Consider the following 12,323-nt stretch of genomic DNA (forward strand, 5'->3'; position numbering starts at 1 on the left):
CCTGTTTTGGGAACTTGACACATTCAAATGGAAGCCTGAAAACCATTCTGTGGGTGTTTCGGTTGTGATTAAAATAGCAATAGGGGCACATAAAATAGCAATGGGCACACTCTTGGGGACAAGAGACACAGAAGACACTTAGAAAATAAAAGAGCATTCGCCATGAGAGAACCAAAAGCAGGATGAATGGCTGATTCCCTTCTCCCTTTTGTATCTCCCCTCGACTTCCGGTCACCAGCGAATCTCTGTAAGCAGTCATGCGGATCACTCAGGACGAAACCAGTGACACCTGAGCTGCCTAGCCACTTCCTCCCAAAGCTAAGGCATTCAAGGAGTACAGGCACCCTACTGTCAACTGTTTGTGTCTCCTCCAGAACCCCTAAAGGGCACCTAAAGGTCTCAGGCCCTGGTCCTAAATCTGCATTCACTGTGGACTTCAGGAATAACACAGCCTCAAGGGGGCTGCCCCCTGCCCCCAGGTGTGACAACTGTCCCTAAGGGTAGGACCCAATCGGGAGCGAGAAAGTAGCCAGCTGCTGAGAATAATCCTGTCGCCACCAGCTTGCAGAAACAGAAGGTTCAAGGACTGACTAGACCACACCTTGATCAGGACTGCTCCACAATGTAGACCTCTCCCCACCCCCACCCTTCCTAGAGTTCACCCTAAAAGCCCAGTGCCTCAAAGACAGCCGTAGGGTATCTGAACCCCTTTATCTCTGCACTGCCCACAAAATCGCCTTCTCTCAGCTTCTCAGGGTTACTCATCCTATATCTATTTTAATTTTTAAAATTCCGTACCTATGTGTGCTGAGGTGAAAAGACTGCTTACAGAGATGCTGTAGAAAGGGGAAACAAGCCGGCGTTGGTGGCGCACGCCTTTAATCCCAGCACTCGGGAGGCAGAGGCAGGCGGATCTCTGTGAGTTCGAGGCCAGCCTGGTCTACAGAGTGAGTTCCAGGGCAGCTGGGGCAACACAGAGAAATGCTGTCTGAAAAAGCTAAAAATAAAAAAATTAAATTTAAGTAAATCAATAAATTTTAAAAGAAGTGTTTTTTTATTTTCTAGGTGGAAATTTACTAAGCAGAACAGAAAAGACAATGGGTTTCTGATGGGAATAATGAAGAAAAAAATAAGGAAGAAATTGTATGTCTTTTCTGGGAGGTATCAAAGGACTTATAACCAATAAATGAGGTGGGAGCAGAAAGATCATGAGTTCAAGTTCAACCTTGGCTCTAAACCAAGTTCAAAGTCAGCCTGAGCTACACGAGACCCTGACTAATACTACTACTACTAATAAATAGCCAGATTTTAATCCCAGCCTTGGAGAGGCAGAAGCAGGCAGATCTCTGTGGATTCAAGGCCAGAGTGATCTACAGAGAAAGTTGCAGACTATAATAAGACTGTCTTATTAATTAAACAAAATAAAAATATAAAAGCTTCAAACTTAAAAACAAAAGTATTTTTATTTATTTGCAAATACCTAACACCAGTTTTCTTTGTTGATTTTTTTTTTGAGACAGGATCTCATATAATGAACTTGAAACTTACTAGGTGGTCTAGGATGGGCTTGAACTTGCAGCAATCCTGAAAAATGTTATATTTCCCCTTTTCCTGATTCATAGGTGACTGAGTATATGATACAATCATAATCTCATTTGCTTTATTCTATGTGTCAGCACTTGTTAACGACTTTACGCCTACCATTCAGTTGGAATAAATCTAAAAGCAAATTCCCCCCCCTTTCGGATAAGGAAATTGAGGGTTAGAAAAATGAAGCAAACTCACAAACACAGAGGAATTGAGATTCCTTACATAGCTCAGGTGCTTGAAGGAAAAGAGAAAAAAAGACAAAAGCAAAACAAACAAAAACCATATAGTCTCTTGTAGTTCACACATACTGAAGAAAACAGAATCGTACTGGCAAGCCTCAAACCTCACATGTTACCATGACAATTCGGTTACAATTCCATTTCTGGAATCAGCAACTAAAGGACAGATGACAGAAGAAACATCACCTCACCTTGAACACAGTGTTGACATCCACAACAGCCATGCTTCTCTGCTCTTCTGGGCACTTTGGGAAAAGTGCAGAACTGGAGAGGAAGATGAAGTTAGAGAAACTAGGACAAACATCCCACGACCAAAACCCCAACGGAGACTGAAATGTTCCTGAGGGACATTCGTGGGGACGATGAGAGGTCTCATCCCCTCCATGTGGAAGGCCTGTTACCCAACCAGGAGGTCCTTCCTACCTCATTAGTAGGGTAAGGAACGTGCATTCTCAAATCCCCTATCACAAGGGTAGACTCCACCAGCTACAGGACTAATATCCCAAGAGGTTCCCAGGGACAAACTTGCCACTGATTTGTAGCATGCACAGAAAAGCCTTCTATGAGCATGAAGAGATTTTCTTTGTTCTTTTTTTAACGATAGGGTCTCACTAAGTAGACCAGGCTGGTCTCCAAGTCAGAGATCTGCTTGCCTCTGCCTCCCAAGTACTAGAATGAAATGTGTGCTACCATGCCTGGCTCCTTTAATTTTCTTCCTCCCTTCCTTCTTTCCTTCCTCTCTTCCTTTCTTTCTCCCTTCCCTTTTTTTCCTTCTTTCTTTCTCACCTGGCTCCTTTAATTTTCTTCCTTCCTTCCTTCCTTTTCTTTTTGAGACAGGGTCTCACTATGTAGTCCTGGCTAGCCTGAAACATCGATATGTAGACCAGGCTGGCCTTAAATTCACAGAGATCCACCTGCCTCTCCCTCCTGAGTACAGGTGTACACCACTTTAATTTTTTAAAAACGCTTCTCCTCAATGCCCATGGTCCAATAAAATACCTGTTCTGGTTTTTCTGCAGGGAACTTGAGTTTCCCCAAAACAAGTACTGTTTGTTCTCTTTTCTTCAGCCCTTCTCCTATCCCAAGAAAGCATCTGCCTTAAGAGCTAATGCTCAGAATTGTTTTTTAAAAGATCAACTTATTTTATGTGTATCGGTATTTTGCTTGCACATATGTCTGTATGCCATGTGTATGCCTGGTGCCTTGAGAGGTCAGAAAAGGGAGCTGAATCCCCTGAATGGCTATGTGGTTGCTGGGGATTGAACCCAGATCCTCTGGAAGAGCAGCCAGCGCTCTTAACCACCAAGCCATCTCTCCTGCCCGTAAGATTTATTTATGTATTTTATGTACATGAAAGCTCTGTCTTCATGCACACCAGAGAGCATCAGACTCCACTACAGATGGGTGTGAGCCATCATGTAGGTGCTGGGAATTGAACCTGAGTCCTCTGGAAGAACAATTAGTGCTCTTAAGGGCTGAGCCATCTCTGCAGCCCCATAAAGAGTTTCTATTTCTACATTCACTGGGCTCCTTCAGAAGACTTGGAGAGTTGAGACCTAGGAGTCTTCTCCCCAGAGTTCCCAAAGGAACCAGAAGGGAACCCCTGCTCCAGGTGACTATACCTGACATGGGATCCCCCTCCACTTCTAAGACTGACCAAGGGCTCAAGGGCAGAAATCTTGCCTAAGACTGAAAGGCCCAGGCTCAGTCCAGCAGTACAAAAAAATGACCTAAGAGATAAAATCAAATTCCGTCCAAAAATTAAAGCTTTCAAACTTTACGCCATTCCATATCACCATCAGCGACGGGTTTAATAATCTTCAAAATATCCCTTATCACACATTCACATCTCAGCCTATTATCAGTCATCCTCCAGCCCTGCCTCACCCCCCAAATCTGTCTCACCCCACCGTCTCTTTTACTGGGACAGCAGAGAGAGCTCCCCGAGGCATGAAGAGGGGCTTTTCTGTGGTATCTGCCACCTCATGCAAATAAAAAAGAGGAACTTGATCTCAACAGCAACCATAGACACAAAGCAACTTGAAATCATTTCTGCAGGAACAGGTAAAGTCCATTTTAGGCCATTTAAACTGCTATAACAAAATATCAGAGACTAGGCAGCTTCTAGACAACAGATTTGTCTCTCAGCTACGGAGGCAGAGAAGTGTCCCATCTCAGCACTGTCGGATTTGGTATCTAGTGAAAGCCTATTTCCTGTAGGGGCAGTTCCGGGGAGCCAGGGCACACCCCACGGAGTTATCTTCAAAAAGCCCCACCACATTGAAGGCTAGGTTTGTAACTCTGAAGTGGAGAGGATAGAGCAGGGGTCAACTGAGATCCAGTGTGCTCAGATGCGGCTCCCGTCATAAAGGCCAGGAGCTGAGAGGGCTCTCTTTCTAGAACCTGAAGTGGATCACCTGAGCCTTGGACTCCAGATTCTGACTTCTCTAATGGTAGTCCGTGGCCAGCCTTACAGCGTCTCCACAGCTTCTCAAATCTGTGGTTTGATCCCGAAACAAGACTGAACTGGGCGTGGCGGAAAAGTCGCAGCCCCACAGTGACAAGTCCTTCCAAATGTACTGTCTCCACCTGCAACTCACTATGTACCCACGGGTGTCCTCAAAGTCACCGTCTTCCAGCTTCCGCCGCAGAGTGCTGAGATTACCGATGTGGGTCACCCACCTGACTCCTGACTACACTTAAAAGTCTCGCTGACGGGCAAATCGACCTATCCTGTGCAGAGAAATCCTTGCCATCTCTATCGTTTAGCTTTTTTTTTTTTTTTTGCAATTTTTTTCAAGCGAACTTGACATCCAGGAAGGAGCCGATGTATTTCCCCCCAGTTTGTGGCGGAAGACTAGAGGATCCGGGAACCACCTACCACCCATGTCCCGATGACCTCGCGCACGCTCGCTTTCACCCTTCCGTACGATCCACACCCTCCAAAAAACCTCTTCGCCCGGGGAGTCACACTCGCCTCGCCGTAATCCCTGCGGAGGAGACCTCTTAAACCCCCAGCGCCATCCCGGAAACCGGGTGGGTCCCCTAGAGCCAGCCCGCAGCCAGCGGCCAACAAATAAAGGCCTTAAGGCCCCACACCCAAAATGCCTAGAACCAGGGCCAGACTCACCTCGGAAGTATAAACTGCGAGCCCACGGGCTATGAACTCCGAGAACCGGCGAATTCCAAGTAGGGCAGCACCCGGTTAGGTCGGGTAGGGCACTGAGATGATCCGGAACAACCTCTCTCCAGCCACTTCCGCCATGTGGCCCAGCTTTTAACGTGGACTACATTTCCCAGAAGGCCGTGCTTCTCGAGCCTCCCCAGGAGAGCTTCTATGCCCGAGAATGGAAGTAGAGAATGTTGGAACGAGAGAACGTACGATTAGCCTTCTAAGGGAGAACTTCTCATGGCTCCGAGGCTGTAATCCTCTGGAACTTTTCAGGTGTTTCATCTCTGAGGTGGGGTGGCGATCTTTACTCCAGAAACAGGAGTGCCGCAAGGACCGGATCAAATGACCTCGCCCAGGACTACATTTCCCAGAGACCATCGCAGATTGCTTTCTCCTCCAAGAACTCAGCCGGCTCTTGACCCTGGGATGTAGTGTGGGAGCTCTTCGGAGCTTCCTAGGTGTGGAGTCCCAAGTCTGTGGGACAATGGAATAAGGCCTTTAGGACTGGGCATGACTGGATCACCTTGCCTTCACTAGAGCACAATCTACTACTTATACTTGATGGAGGCTAATTTAAAAGCACCGCGTTAGCCGGGCCTGGGAATGCATACCCTGTATCCCAGCACTCAGGAGGCAGAGACGGGAGAATAAGGAGTTTCAGGGCCAGCTTCGGTAACACAGGGAGTTTGAAACCAAGGTTACTTAAGAACCTGCGTCCAGAAAAGGAAGACAGTGACTAAAGAGATGCCTGGGCACTTCTCAAGAGCACGTTCTGCCCTTCCAGAAGACCTGAGTTCGGTTCCAAGCACTCATGTTAGGCCAATCATGAATATTTGCGTTGCATAAAACTTTATGGAGGTTTTGTTTGTTTGTTTTTGAGACAATGTCTCACTGACATAATGTCGATCATATTGGCCTCAAACCCAGAGATTCCCAGTCTCTGCCTCCTGTTTGCTGTGATTGAAATGCCTTTCCACACCCAGCTAAGTTCTTGTGGGCTTTGTTATTGTTTGGTTTTGTTGTTGTTCCTGAGGCAGAGTCTTACTAGGTAGCCGCTGCTGGGGATCGGGTCTGGAGCTTGCTTGCTCTGGAGATCAGGCTGGCTTCTAACTCATAGAGATCCTCCTGTTTCAGCCTCCCGAGCTGGAATTAAAGGCACACACCACCATGCCCTGCGACTTTCAGCTTTGGGGGGACAAGATCTTGCCTGGAATTTATACCAATTGTCTCAGCCTCCTGAGTGCTGGGATTACAGGTGTGAGCCACCACCCCTGGCAGTAATGCTTGAATATATAAATTTATGTTTGTCAAAGGACTTGTAACTTTTTATCTATTTTGAGTTTTTTCTATTGATTTTTGAGGCAGGGTCTGTAGCCCAGGCTGGCCTTGTTGTTGCCATCTTCCTACCTCAATATTCCCATTGTTTATATTACAGGTGTGTGCCTGACATCAAAATTAAATTTTGGAATGGGAGCTGTTCTATGAATATAATACTATCTAATCCATATGATGTTTAACAATAATGACTTTCAAATGCTTTAACTACCGTACCTCTTTCTATTAGTCCCAGGAATCTAGTGCAATACTGAAATCGCAATGGCAGGCGCTTTTGTCTCAGTCCTACAATTCCAGGGAAATAAGAGGATTAGAGATGCTCTCAGCAGTAGAACACTTGACCACCAGGTATAAGACACTGGCTTCAACCCCCACCCCCAAAAGACAAGAAGTAAGCCATAATGGCCTACTCCTAATGACTGTCGTGTTTGGGAGACCAGCCTAGGTGGCCTGAGCTAAAATATAAGACTCCATTAAAAAGTGCTAGAAAAATTAAAATCTAAAGCCACCTCTGGGGACCCTAGAGCAGCCATCCTGCCATTAAGAGATAAGATCTAGCCGGGCGATGGTTCTTACAGCCAAATCGCTTTCACAGCTGAGAGGAATCTCATTCACAAGACCTAGGTTACCGACAGCCTGAAATCAGATTCTGCTTCTTAGATTTCTAGGCTTACTAGACTTTCCCGGACCTCCCGGGACCCTCATGCACAGACATATGCCCCAGATGAATTCTCTGTGAACCTGCTTAGGGCAGATGCTGTGGCACACGTTAATGAGTGGGGGCAGAGTGAAAGGGCCAAGGAAGAAACACCCTGCCCTCAGGACCATGGCTCGGAATCCCACCAACCTCCGAGCTTGCACCAGAATCAGGCTACAAAAAAATCCATCAATCCTGAGCCACCTTGGAAAGCTCCCCCCGCCCAACCCTGTATAAGGGCGCGCACACACACACACACACACACACTCGCACGCACGCACGCACGCACGCACATAACTTTAGAGGTCACAGAAAAGCACTAGGGAAACCAGGAATGTTCAGCATGCAGGCCTGTCACTTCAATGGGATTAGTGTATGTTGTAGAATAATCTGTTTATACACTGTGAGGATGCTTCACTCTGATTGGTTTGGCAGAGGACTGAATGGCCAATAGCTAGGCAGAGGAGACGATGGGAAAAGAAGGCAGAGATTCCCGGAGATGCAGAGCAAGCAGGATGAGCAGTACAGGGATGAGGTAATGATGCCGCAAGACAGAAGGTACATTAATAGAAATGGGTTAATTTAACTTCGAAGAGCTACTTAGAAACAATCCTAAGGCCAAGCCTTCGTAATTAATACAAGTCTCCACATCACTTTTTGTGAGCTGGCGGCCCAAAGGAAAGCCAGCTACATGTGGTACCCAGCAGGAAGCAGTCTAGAAAACACAACGCCCACATTACTAAGAGGAGGTGTGGATGGCTTTTGATCATTCCACGGGTTGTGGATGTTTGGCAGAGTTTAAGAGGATTGGCTACAAATTGTTACAAATTGGTCGTGTTCAGGGAGAAAGCTACACAAAGGAGATTTAGGGATCTATTTCTGAAGAAAAAAAGAGGATTACAGTCTAGAAATGATGAGGTAAAGGGTAGATTTCTGAGTCTGCTTTTGAACAGCCACTAGTCTCAAATATTTTACATTGGTATGGATTTTTGTATAGTGATACAAATTTAGGGTTATTTTTGTTATATTGTATATATGTTCCCACTCTTGTTTAAGGTATTATGCAGTTCATTTTAAAAGGTTTTGTAAAGTTTTAGTCTTTGAAAGCTATTTAGGATATTAGAGAAATGCAGGTTAGTAGTTGGTTATCTGTAACAAATTTATAATCATGCTGGGTATGTTTGCAAGGTCAAACAGATATATTTAAAATACATAGATGGTCTTCAAACACTGGAAAGACCTACAGAATATGGCATTTACACCGCCTTAATAACATAGGACTTTTCATGACAATGAGACCCGTACGCTCCTGGCAGCACCAATTTACTTCAGAGAAATTGATGGGCAATATACGCATGGAGGAAGCAGGACTCCATTGAAGTATATTTTTTGTAGACTGACTTTTCTTGGGTTGCCAGCTCACCAAAACAACATGGAGACTTGTTATGAATTATGAAAGTTTGGCCTTATCTTAGGCTTATTTCTAACTAGCTCTTATAACCTAAATTAATTCATTTCCATTATTCTGCATTCTTTTACGTGGCTCTGTTACCTTTCCTTTCTTCTGTATTGTCCTGCTTCTTGTGCATCTGGTTGGTGACTCCGCCTTTCTCCTTCCCCAGGCTCTCTGTCCCCAGAAGTCCCGCCTATCCTTTTCCTGCCTCGCTATTGGCCATTCAGCTCTTTATTAAACCAGTCACAGCCACACATCTTTTCACTGTGTGTTTCACAACATTTTCTTGGGAGCAAATTAATAATAAAATGAAGAATATCATGATAGAAAATGACGAAAACTTAATAAAAATGTTAGATGATATATTTAACATAAAAAAGCAACAAAGGGGAAAAAAAAAACAACCAAACACACCAGACCAGAAAAGTAAATCAAAAATGCAAACTGTATGAATTACACAATGGGAAAAATTATATTAATGGGTTCTAGCTTCTAAATTTACATATGTAAATGTGGAATCTAAGACGTGGAGGCCAGGAAACTATAAGGGGAGCTCCTGCGTGTATGGGGCAGGCAGGGCAAAGGAGGCTTTAAGGGTGATGAGTGGGAAGGTAATTACATTTGATAGGAAAATGAAGGGGAATACTGGAGCTGAGGGGTGTAAGTAGGGGCCAGGGAAATGGGTACATTAACCCAAACAACTGGGTATGTATAAAGAATTCCATAAGGAAAACCATCACTTGGTATGGCAATGTTAAAATAAAATAAAATAAAATAAAATAAAGGGCCCGGGCATGGTGGTGCGTGCCTTTACTTCAAGCACTCGGGAGTCAAGAGGCAGGTGAGTGGCTGTGAGTTCCAGGCGGGTATGGTCTGCATAGCAAGATTCTCCATAGAGATTCTCTGTCTCAAGACAAACCGACAGCCAAAAGTCGCTCCATAAACCCAAACTGTCCCAGCTGGGAGCCCAGTTCTGAGATTTCACTCACAAGGTCCCCAGGCCCGCTGCGCGTGCGCGATGCAGCACAGACGGCCCGGGGCGGTGGGCGGGGCTGACGCTCCTCCCGCTGCTGCTGCCTGGGCCGTCGGGCTCTCCCGACTTGAGAGTGTCCTAACCGGGACTGCATTTCTCACCAGCGACCGCGACGGCGGGGCCCTGGGACTCCGCTTGGGACGCCCCCGCCCGCGCGTGCGCGTAACGCGTCTTGATTCCGCAGTGGCAGTTGCACCCCTCGTGAGGCCGTGTCGCGGGGGAAGCCGCGAGTGACAGGGCTGGGCGTGCGGCCGTCCCTGTGTGCGGTCGCGGTGGTTACGCGTCCCGTGAGCGTGCGTGCCTGCGGCAGGGTGTCGAACGTCCCTGTGACCAGTGTTGTCCTCTGGGCTACCAAGAGGCACAGCCTGGTGTTAGGGTGGGAATTGATTGAACAAGATGGGACGAGAACTAGATCCCTGGGGTCCCTGTGAGAAGGGAAGCATTTGGGGAGCCTCTGAGTGCTGATTCCGTCTAGGGGTGCCAGGGGTGTTTTCGTTCTCCGCTTTGGCTGAATTAAAAGCAGAAGAGTTTGAAAGTCAAGCCAAGGCGAAGGTGACAGCAAAGCAACAGATTTTTTGTGACGGGAGCTGGAGACAGAATCGCCTCTGTGGTGCTGCATGATACCAGGGAAATCGGGTACCTTTTGGGGGTCGTTAGTCTCCTAAATAAAAGAATTGAATGGGCGAGAAGAAGCTCGAGGGAAAAAAAAAAAACAGAAAACAAAAACAGGGCAGGCAAGCTGTAAATCTCGACAGCTGCAGCAAGGAGAGTGGAGAGAGAAGGAAATACCTTATGATTTGAGTCACGCGGGGGTCAGCCTCCTGGCAGGAAGTGTATTTTTACAGGAACAGTAAGGAATCCTGAAGTACCAGGAAAAACAAAAACAAAAACCTAGGTCTGGCCAGCATCTGAAAGAAAAAGTTGCATCTTTGTGAATCCAAATCTCAGGACTCAGAAACGTGGGCGGAGCCAGCCAACTGGAGTGGAGTGTTTTGTAAGTGGAGTGTTTTGTATATCATAAAAGTTAATATCTTTGGCCAGGAGGCCTTCCCCAATCACCAAGCAAATGGATAGGAAAGGACATGCCCGGCCTGGGCAGTGAGGAGCCAGAAATGTCAAAGATCCCCAAGTTTCCACAGGAGCCAGCCAGGGACAGCAAAGCTTCCGAAGTGGGCAGCAGAGGCAGGGGCATAATGTGGTCGTATTTTCTAAGGCTGTTCAAATGCTCTAGGCTCTTGGGAGAATGGAGAGGGCTTGGGAGGTAGTCACAATGCCTAGTGAAAAAAATAAAGGACAATTCTGTTCTCTCTCAATCCCAAACTATGATTTAAAAAATTCCCTTAGCTTGGGAAAGTAGAAAGACACAACAAAGAGTCCCTGGACAGAGGAGGAAGCAGCTTATGGGGCCACCTCGGATTCAGACTCTGCTGGTTTCTCCAAAAGCTTATTAGATCTGTAGGTTTTGTGCTTTGTAAATGAAGCCTTCCGAGAAAATGGGCAGGCACAATGAGAGACCCTTTCAGCAAAGTACAAGGAGCACAAATCCAGTGATTAAAACCTGGAGAATAGAGCCGGGCGTTGGTGGCGCACACCTTTAATCCCAGCACTGGGGAGGCAGAGGCAGGTGGATCTCTGTGAGTTCGAGGCCAGCCTGGTCTACAAAGTGAGTTCCAGGACAGCCTCCAAAGCTACAGAGAAACCTTATCTCGAAAAAAACATAACAAAACAAAACAAAACCTGGAGAATATTGTCTGTGACACAAGAGTTTCAATCAACAGCCCCAGGAGTCTACCCTCCTCATGGCCTGGGATCTCAGGGCAAGACCCAGCTAAGTTTCCAACTTGTGGGAAAAAAAAAAACAACTAAAGGAAAGCTTAGAGTCAGGTGTGGTGGGACACACTCAGAAGGCAACAGCTGGTGGCTTTGAGTCTGAGGCTAGCCTGGTCTAAAGAGCAAGTTCAAGGACAGTGAAGCTTAGGCAGTTGTAGTGGCAGTTCCTGCAGAGCTTTGCAGGTGGTTTTATTCTGAGTGTTAGCACCAGGGCTTTGATCTGCCTTTCTCTTTGAAGTATGTAAATCTTACCTGAGTGTTTCCAAAAAGTTTCAAAACCAAAACTTGGTTGCAGAAGAACTCAGAAATCTGAGAAGTTCTATGGCTGAAAATTGCTTTGGCACTTGTCTCCTTTGAGGATCTTCAGATAAGAAATTTACTTGCTAAGGTGTAAATGGTGTAACAACAAAAATCTTTTGCAAAGCTACAGTCAGTCAGCTCACCAGAAGCCGACCCCCCTGTGGCAGCAAAGGCTGAAAATCATCCTAGAGTGATCCCGTTTCTTCCACAGACCCTCGTGAACTGGACGCAACAGGCAGTGAAGGCAAACAGCTGGTGAAGACGTAATGAAACAGAGGGACCGTGTTCCAGTCCCAGGAAGCAGCAGAACATGGAAGCTTTGGCCATGTGGTTCTGGCTTTAGAGTTAAGGATAGAGAAAAGTAGTTATGGAATAAAGCTGTTGAGGTCAGCCATGTGTCAGGGGTGTCCCTGAATGGGAGCCTAGTGTCACGTCTGCTGCGCGGCCTGTGTCCGAGAACGTGCGGAGGGTGTCGGGGATTGACAACACAGAGACTCGTTCAACGATATAAAGAAAACTTTAAACAGGCTCCAAAAAGGTTCAAGAAAACCTCCTAAGAAAAGCTCCCACCAGAGAAGCTTCTGCTCTCTCCTTTACCCTGGCTGGTTCTGCTCTCACACCAGAGGTGGATGTGTGTGGGTTTTTGAAGGTGTGGTTAGTCTTTAGACAAGGTC

The 12,323-nt window shown here is 46.4% G+C and overlaps 1 protein-coding gene across 1 annotated transcript in view; it reads right to left on the reverse strand.

Moving 5' to 3' along the window:
- The window catches only part of LOC121132751 (zinc finger protein 28 homolog), a 36,540-nt gene extending 31,146 nt beyond the window's left edge, over positions 1–5,394 (reverse strand). The window contains exons 1-2 of the mRNA XM_040734244.1: positions 4,960–5,394; positions 2,021–2,093 (exon numbers count right to left, since the gene is read on the reverse strand). Of these exons, the coding sequence (XP_040590178.1) occupies positions 2,021–2,053 (33 nt within the window). The 5' untranslated portion in view covers positions 2,054–2,093; positions 4,960–5,394. The remainder of the gene's footprint in view (positions 1–2,020; positions 2,094–4,959) is intronic.
- Positions 5,395–12,323: the final 6,929 nt, after the last annotated feature.

Source organism: Mesocricetus auratus, unplaced genomic scaffold (assembly GCF_017639785.1).
Source record: "Mesocricetus auratus isolate SY011 unplaced genomic scaffold, BCM_Maur_2.0 Super-Scaffold_100038, whole genome shotgun sequence".
Taxonomy (NCBI): Eukaryota; Metazoa; Chordata; class Mammalia; order Rodentia; family Cricetidae; genus Mesocricetus; species Mesocricetus auratus.